Source organism: Lactuca serriola, chromosome 6, assembly GCF_051521515.1.
Source record: "Lactuca serriola cultivar US96UC23 chromosome 6, Lser_US96UC23_V15, whole genome shotgun sequence".
NCBI lineage: Eukaryota > Viridiplantae > Streptophyta > Magnoliopsida > Asterales > Asteraceae > Lactuca > Lactuca serriola.
In genome coordinates this window covers 138,971,647-138,981,365 of record NC_136413.1, presented here as the reverse complement: position 1 = coordinate 138,981,365, position 9,719 = coordinate 138,971,647, and the positions used below count along the sequence as shown (strand labels likewise).

At 37.5% G+C, this 9,719-nt stretch overlaps 1 protein-coding gene across 1 annotated transcript; it reads right to left on the bottom strand.

The window, feature by feature from the left end:
• Positions 1–7,338: 7,338 nt before the first annotated feature.
• Positions 7,339–9,407, bottom strand: LOC145056950 (NAC domain-containing protein 43-like). Its single transcript, XM_079004691.1, has 3 exons — positions 9,089–9,407; positions 8,711–8,997; positions 7,339–8,623 (listed from the first exon to the last, which is right to left on the bottom strand). Exons 1-3 carry the CDS (start codon positions 9,327–9,329, stop codon positions 7,853–7,855), a joined length of 1,299 nt encoding a protein of 432 aa, XP_078860817.1. The 5' UTR covers positions 9,330–9,407; the 3' UTR covers positions 7,339–7,852.
• Positions 9,408–9,719: the final 312 nt, after the last annotated feature.

The following is a 9,719-nucleotide window of genomic DNA, read 5'->3' as shown; positions in this document are numbered from 1 at the left end:
CTTCCCATCCATGTCGGTCTTCTTTTTGAAGATCTGCTTGCACCCGACCGTCTTACGACCTGAAACATTGTCAACCAAATTCCAAACTTGGTTGTCATACATGGACTGAATCTCGTTGTCCGTAGCCTCTTTCCATTTTGCAGACTCCGGGCCTGCCATGGAATCCCAATAGCTATTAGGTTCATCCAAATTTATTAGTGTACTATCACTAATAAACGTATCACCCTCACTTGTTATATGAAAACCATACATCACCGGTGGAACACTAACTTTACTGGAACGTCTAAGAGGTAAAGACTTGTCAATCGGTTCAACAGGAGTTTCCTCCTAAAGTTGAGCGCCAGTGTTAGAGGTTCCTTCATCGTTCGATTCTTGAAGCTCTTCAAGATCGATTTGCCTCCCACTGTCCCCTTGACTTATGAGTTCTCGTTCTTGGGAAATCCCTCTCCTCGTAACGAAGACAACATTGTCACTCAGTATATTGAAGAAATATCCAAAGGACTTCTGCGGATAGCCGATGAAATTCACCACTCACTACGAGGTTCGAGCTTGTCGTGAGTCCCTCGTCTTACGAAAGCCTCACAACCCCAAACCTTGATATGTGCCAACGAGGGAGCTTTCCATATCCATATATCATGAGGTGTTTTGGCAACCTTCTTTGTAGGGACTAAGTTAAGGATATAGGCGGCAGTCTCTTAGGCATACCCCTAGAATGAGATAGGTAGCGAAGCACGACTCATCATGGAACGAACCATGTCGAGCAAGGTTCGATTACGCCTCTCAGCTACACCATTTAACTGCGGTGTCCTAGGTGGCGTCAATTGTGAAACGATTCCGCATTCGTTGAGGTAGTCATGAAATTCAAGACTAAGGCACTCTCCACCTCGAACGGATCGAAGCATCTTGATTTTCCTGCCCAACTGATTCTCCACTTCCTGCTTAAACTCTTTGAACTTTTCAAAGGTTTCTGACTTGTGCTTGATTAAGTAGACATACCCATATCTGCTATAATCATCGGTGAAGGTCACATAGAAGCGGCCTGAATCCCTTGTAGTGGATCTAAAGTGCCCGCACACATTGATGTGTATGAGATATGATAAACCCTCACCCTTTTCACAAGTACCAGTGAAGGGTGACTTGTTCATCTTTCCAAGTAAACAAGACTCGCACACGTCATCGTCCCTAAGGTTGAATGACTCCAACACTCCCTCCTTTTAGAGTTGGGTTATACGTTTCTTGTTGACATGTGACGACAATGCCACAAGCATGCTTTGTCCAAAGTATTGGAAAAATCGATATGCAACACATCATTTCCTAAGTTGTCTACAACCATCACAGTTTCATATATATTCGATTACAAGGTAATGCTTCAAAATAGAAAACACCATTAAGAAAAGCATTAATAGAACCTTTTTTTCATTATCAAATGAAAATCTAAATCCTTGTCTATACAAACCATGAAAAAAATGATGTTTCTTGCCATTTCCGGCGAATAACAACAATTATTCAACTCTAGTCCTAACCTACTACTAAGCACTAAAGAATAAAATCCAATCTTGGTGAAAGGCGACGATCTTCTGTTCCCTATGATCATGTTTATCTTCTTAGGCCCTGCAAATCAGAACAAATGTGAAAACCACATCATGTATCAAGAACCCATGAAATAGCATGCGATGAGTTATTAGATTGAATAGTATAAATACCTGCGAAGGATGACTTGATCTTCCCATCCTTGATATCTTGCAGATATTTCAGGCATTTTCTTTTCCAATGTCCTTTGTCATGGCAGTGGTAGCACTCTGCATCCTTCATGTTTGAGGTGGGTGCAGCGGGACCAGCCTTGGTTCCACTAGAAGAGGTGCCATCATGGGACTTTCCCTTATGGTGGCTCTTTGAAGGAGCCTTCCTCTTCTTACACTTCCCCTGCCCAATAGCCAATACGGGGGCAACTATAGCGGGAGTTGATGCAACAGATTTATCCTTGAGGTTCCTCTCAGCAGTCCTCAACAAGCCTTGAAGCTTGCTCAAGCTGACCTCCTCTTTGTTCATGTGGTAGGTCATGCAAAACTGGTTGAAACAGGGCGGCAAGGAGTGAAGAATAATATCAATCGCCATCTCTTCATCGAAGTTAACATTTAACTTCAGCAGGCGGTTGACATATCTTTGCATTTTCTGTAGATGAGTAGTGACAGACTCTCCGTCCCTCATCTTGGTCGTGATCATTGAAGTGATGATCTTGCACCTCTCCTTCCTGGCACTTTGGTGGTACCTGTCCAGAAAATCTTGGTGCATCTCGTAGGGATAGTAGTCCTCGTAGGCCTTTTGGAGTTCTACAGTTATAGTCGCGAGCATGATGCAATGGACTTTCATAGCATCTCGCTCGTGGGCCTCGAAGGAAGTGATCTTCTCGGGAGTAGCAGTGTTTACATTCACCTCCTTCAACTCCTTGTCGAGGACATACTCCTTTTCCTCGTAGAGGGTAACCATTCGGATGTTCCGGATCCAATCATTAAAATTGGTCCCATCAAAAATTACCCTCCCACACAAATTCATGAGTGAGAACGAGCCAGAAGAGGTTGAGCCTGAAGCGTTGTTGTTGTTCGAGTTAGACATCTGAAAAGGAAAATAGACAAAGTTTGATTAGATAAGAATCCCCAATTAAACACCAAAATGAGAAACTAGGGCTAGGATCCAACAACATTATTTGCAATTTAGAAGATGGACGTAATCTAAACAACAAATAATTTGAAGGTAAGCGAATGACGATTCACTAATTTCCACCATGAAAAACAAAAAAAATAAGTTTTAAATGTATTGAAAACTCCTAGATCTTTTGAGATTCATTAAACTCTTCAATGACATGTTTAAATCTCGATATGCCCTTTAAATTTGTGACTGGGATACCGATGATCACAAACAAGGTGTGAATAACCATGCAAATGTACATGGTGCCCCCAATGTTACAGTCGCCTAATCAATGTGCCGGTTAGCCAAACATGCTCCATTGATCTATGACAAACATCGAGTCACCCTTTGCCACCTTTTCTTAGAGCCAAATTAGTGTGCCGGTTAACCACACATGCTCCACTAACTTCTTAGCAAGGGTATAAAAAGCGTAATTTCATGGAATAACATCAAATTCACATTTTTCCTAAATTAACTAAGATTGAGAAATTTATAAAAACATTTAGTTACTTTATTAATCATTATACTTTTAATGCAAAATAGTTTCCCTATCCTACCCGTTCGGCTAACGACCCTCCACCAATCAAGGAAGCGGTGGGTGAGAGTGCACACCCGTTAAATGGTCATTTTTTAGGCCATAACCTTACACCCCCTTATAGACCGACTTCGTGAATGAGGCCTACTAACGGTAAGACTAGCATTTATCTTATACATATATAATAATTATTCTTATAACATTATAATAGTATAGGGATGAATTTTAAACTTGTAAAATTCTAGGGTTTGGAATTTCATTATTTTCAAAATTAAAATTTTAATCAAAATTTAAATTCCAAAACTTGAGGGCAAGTTTTGAAACATTTCAAAACTATCTAGGTCAAAATTCAAATAATAATAATTAAACAATTAATTGGTGATTATCTAATTTTGACCTAATCCAATTTCATGCAAGATAATTGATCGAATAATTCAAATAATTAAGGTTTATCAAATAAGGCAATAATTATCTAATTAAATGATAAATATCTTTTATTTTAGCTAAGATAATCACATGGAATCAATAAAAATCGAATTTTATTAATTGAAAACATTTTTGGTAATTATCCTAAGTCAAAATAAGCTAAAATCCCGAAAATCCATCTGTTTGCCAGCCCGACTCGCCGAGTCCCTAAATGGACTCGTCGAGTTCAACTTGGGACTCGACGAGTCTATCAGGCAGAAGGCAGGAAAAACGATTTCAAGCAATGAACAAATACACGATGCATCAAATACAATAGAAACCAAGTAAGGCTTTGATACCACTGATGGGTTTTGAGCAAAAGAACATTCCTATGTGCACATGCAAAACCCTAAAGCTTTGGATCTAGGTTTCTGTATTGTATATGCAAATTCATCCAAAGCTTGTAAGCCCTAATCTAACATACTATAAAATCGAAATCTACAACTAATACAAGTTTAGATGATTACATTTTGATAGTAGCAATAATCTTCAATCTTCAAGAACTTATATCACAATTGTAATACCTCTAATGGCTCACAAACACCAAGGCAAGAAGATGATTGAGAAGAGAGGGAATGAGGCATAATTTCGACTATAGGAACTCTAGGGTTTCTTCTGGTAGCCAAAATCTGTAGCCCTGGGGTCCTTTATATTGGTGTGCTGCTAGTGTTTCAGTCAAAACCCTAATTAGATGGCTTAGGCCTTAAGTAGTCCAAGGAACCTTCTGGAATAAGGCCATAGACGAAATCATAGTGGACTTCCACTCTAATTTCGTCCCCCTCATATCCATAAGGATCCACATCCCGAATCCAATTATCTTATAATTGGCAATACCAGTCCCCTTAGTTCAATTAATCTCTTTTAATCACATAATTGATTTCTTAATTAATTCCTGACCAATATTAATTAAACAATATGATTTCTCTTTTAATATATTATTCATATAATATATTAATAAACCATAATATCATCTCTCTCCATAAATCATCCTTTCAAGTTGCTTTGGTGAAGGCAACCCAAAAGGATCATGCAACAACCGATTCAAGTACTTACCAAATATAGTTATGGACTTAGACACTAATCCAACAATAACGTGGCGAGTTAACTTTGACCATTGACTTTTGACTTGATCTGACTTTTGGTCAAACTGCTAGTTGAAAAAAGAGCTAAGGATTTATTTGGTATAATTGAATAGGTGGTGCGTAACTGTAGTATTCTGTCAGTGAGAGCTGCAACGGTTGAGCACTTTTTGAAAGGCGAGTCTTCTCACTGTACTTGTACTTGTGGGTCGAAGTCACCAATGCCGACCAACTAAGTTGTGTATGTAGGATGCTAATTGTCTTTGTGACTCTTACATGTTTGTATGATTGAGTTGAAATAAACCCTAAGGTTGGGCCATTATTATATGATTGGGTTGAAGTAAACCCCAGGGCTAGACCCATGAGTATGTGATGGGTTGAAAGAGACCCCAGGGCTAGGCCTATGATTGTATTTCAGGTTGGAATATATCCCAGGGCTAGGCTCGGTTGTATTTTTGGTATGTGATACTTTGGGAACTCACTAAACTTTGTGCTTATAGTTTATGTTTATGGTTTCAGGTACTTCCAGTACAAAAGGGAAGAGCCCGACGTGATGTCACAACATCCCTCTCATGATTCTGCACTTTTGGCTATTTGTACTTTGATGTTTTGACATTGTGTATGGTGATTGAATTTGAGATATTTGATGCATGAAACTAATGGTTTTAAAAAAAATATCACTGTTTTTGGGTCGTTACATTTATTGTGAGCAAAACCCAAAATACCCTTGTGGAACCAAGGTCAAATTTTTGTGCAAAAGGTGAAGATTATGTAGATCCACTTCAATATAGACGACTTGCGGGACACTTATTGTATCTAAATATAACAAGACCAGATACGTCTCAATTTATGTCAAATCCCAAAGTTCAACATTTTAATGCAACTTCTCATCTCATAAGGTACTTAAAAACTTCTCCTAGTCAAGGCATCTTCTTCTCTTCAACTCTAGGGATTTTGTGATTCTGACTTAACAAAGTGTCAAGATTCTAGGCAATCCGTGATTGGATTCTGTGTCTTTTTGGGAGATTCCTTAATAGCATGGAAGTCCAAGAAACAATTAGTTGTCCATTACAACATCTAAATTGGTTTGGTTAAAACAACTTTCCAAAGATTTTGGCCATTACAACATCTGAATTTGTTTGGCTAAAACAACTTTTCAAAGATTTTGGCATTTTCCATAATGATTCTATTCTTTTATATTGTGACAATGATGCTGCATCACAAATTGCTACGAATCTTACATTTCATGAACGTACGAAGCGAATCGAAGTCGATTGTCATTTTGTGATGGACAAAGTAATGGATAAAATAAAGTTGATGCCAATTAAATCTGCACTACAACTCATTCACATGTTCACCAAGCCATTACCAGCTACAAAGTTACAGCCTTTTATGGTCAAGATGGGAATGAAGAATATCTATTCTCCATCTCCATCTTGAGGAGGCTTATACTAGAGACAAAGGCATTTTTGTAGTTTAACTGTAGTTAATTAGTTAAGAGTTGTTAGAAGGTTTTTAGCAGTTAGGTAACCTGTCGTAGCTTACTTTACTCTTTGTATAAAGACCTGAGATGGAATGGTCCAAGTAACAGTTGCAGTAGAATGATCGAAGCAACAGTTTCAGTTCATTTCTTTCACTTTCTGAGATCAATGAAAATATCTTAAATATTCCATAATACTTTTGTGTTGCGACGGATTGTCATACAAAATTTGCGTACCACCACAACAAGGCAATTGGCTGCTATGATGGGCAGGACGTAGCAGCGATTATGCAATAGAGAAGGTATTTGGCAGAGTGTACATTTTGGCTACATGGGCATTGGTGGAGACAAAATTAATTTGGTATCACATATTTCAACACATTCTACAAAGCTAACAATGATTATGTTACAGACCATAACTAAAACATATTACAACTTTTCCAAGATATATAATCAATAAGCTTTAATTAATGATTGCTAAAGTCCCATCATTAATATAAAGACATGTAGGACCAAGCCACAACAAATTTCCATGTGATAAACTTGAATAGTCTCAACTTTTCTTTTAAATCAGAATGCTCTAGTAAATCCTAAAAAATACGTACGTAACTAAATGAAAACCAATATGACAATATACGATGATATAGTCTAGTACGATTGTCAAAGGATACTTAACTATAAAGCTATGATTTCTCTGGATACGCTCTTTGTTAATTTTAAGGTATTGTAACCTTCAATTTCTCATCGTACCAACTTTTTTTTTGATAGTCCACCTTCATACATTGTCTAGTTGGTTAGTTGGTTGGACAATCGTTATCATCATCTATCACTTTTATAAATGGGACCTATCCAACCCAACCAATTAAACTCCATCGATTATTTTGTAATACATGCATTTCCATCATTTATATTCGATTTTCAACGATGTGTCAGTATCATGATTTCATAATCCACCCATTATTTAGAACATCAAATTTTCAAAAGATCACCTTTTTCATGCTTTTATATATATATATATATATATATATATATATATATATATATATATATATATATATATATATATATATATACAAAAAAAAAAGATGTGGGAATGTTTATATCTGTGTCCATCAATCACAATACAATGATACTATATATTTTGACTTTACAAGATGGTCAACAAATATACTCATAAAAATTGCTACCTACTTGTTTATACAAACTCCAATGGATTCCATGTTGACCTTTAATGTATATTGATTTCAAAGGGAACATTTTATTGAGAAAATTAAATGAAGCTATTTAATTATTGAAAATATGTTTCATCAAACTTTGTAAATCCATTATAAGAAATTTTTTTAGGGGTGTATGAAGAATTAAATGATAATTTGACAATCGGTTGAACCCCAAAAGAGTTTAATATATTGTTTGATAGAGAGGTATATGGAGAATAGATTGACAATCCATTAAACTAATCTATAAAAGTGTTCAATGTATTGTATGCCCTTAGTGGTTTATTTGTTTTGTATTACTAATAAAGTGGATTATATATAATGGATACGTACGTCGTTCTTCAAATGTTTGAGGGGAAAATATACCAAGTAAACTGGAATGAAATGATGTGAATCATACTGACATATGGTAAAAGGGATCTGGGGACGACGACTGTGATGAAGATTGGGCAAAGCTCCATAGATCTATCTCGCTTGTATAAGCTGGTTTAGCCATGGATGTGGATCCATGGAGCTGTGATTGTTCTTGCTCTTCATGATCAACAGTGAAACATAATTCTTCATTGGGTTCATTGTAGGAAGCATACAACTGATTCGATGAGCTTAGTTTTCCATTGAGTTGGGAGGCCACAAGGCGATCAAGATCAGCCCAGTGGTCAAGATGATCATGAACTCTTCTCTCATGCTCGTTCACCATGGTCGTACTTGTGTTTCTAGAGTGTTCGGTTTCCGTAAGCAAGTGGTTCATGGAGTTATGGGCGTGAAAGGTGGAGTCTTGATGATCAAAGGTGGCTGAGCTGAAGTGACCGGAGGTGGCGATGGTGGTCGTACTGGTGAGTCTGGGAAGGTGGATGAATCTTTCATCAATGGGGTTTGCAAATTGTTGCATAGGGTTATAGACATCATGGGTGATGGTGATATTGTTGAGCGAAGGAGATTCCATTTCTCGCTTGCAGGATCTGCCATTGACGTACACTAGAAACTGATCACGAACACTAGTACTTCCATCTTTGTTCAGAGGTTGCATGTTAGTGGTTGAATCAATGGAAGGAGCCGAAGAAGATGATCTCTGTGGGCTCTCCACAGCTTTGTGGTAGTTTTTCTTCTTGAACACTCGGCAAACAACCCACCCCTCTTCTTGAGCCGAATCGCACATGTTGGAGCCCTGAATCATAAAACAATTTCGTTGTTTTTTTTGAGAAAAAGGTTTTTGAAGGTGAAAAACGTTAAGTTTCCTTTATAAATAACTTACAGAGCCATAATCTTGGCTGATATTAGTAATCGTGTTGTCATCAAGTCTATATTCATGCATAATCCAATCCGATTTTAGTCCATGAGGTGCTCGACCTTTATAGAACACAAGCGTCTTCCTCATACCGATTCTCCTAAAGCTACTGTGAATAACTTTATCTCGACCTGTAGCTTTCCAGAAACCCGCAGCAGTTGCCCGATTTGTTCGTGTTCCTGTGGGGTATTTCTTGTCTTTATGACTAAAGAAATACCAATCGTTTTGAGGGGTGGATCCAATTCTGCACTTTTCTACAAAGTCACAAACGATTAAAAAGTTTAGAATTGAACAAGCAACAACTTTAATTACTTTTCATGTGATGACGAATAAAGAATCAATCACCTTGGATATCCCATGGTTCAAGCTTGTTAAGGTCAACGTCGCGAATAACATCAAGATCGATCTTTTCATACGCAACCTTCTTTCTCAGATAGTAGTGAAGAAGCTCTTCCTCAGTAGGGTGGAACCGGAACCCTGGAGGCACTTTAGAATGGCCATTTACGTTCATAGACAAACTCATTTCTTCTTTGGACATCCCACGAAAGAGATAATGATAACAGAAAAGCAACAAGGACAATAACATGATTTATATGAATGCATATATGCGTACAGATGAATTAATGTATACGAAATACACTTTACTATAATGTAGTTCGCAAAAGAAAAAAGACATGAAAATGGAATAGAAGGTTCATAATGAGGCACCAGACTTTGGAATTGGTGCAAGCTTTTGAGAATTGTAGGGTCATGAACTTCGAAAACAACTGACCACCTACTCATCGAACAAAAGGACATATTATAGTCGTGAGTTGGGACATGTAGCATGGGTCCCTGGTAGAAAGTAGCCAAGGGTTGCGACCCATGGTTGAGTACTTGAATGTGAGCCTCCATCTTAACTATGACCCTGGACCTTAATAATATCTTGCCCAATCACATTAAGTCTTCTAAAACGGAATACACTCCGGTCATTAAT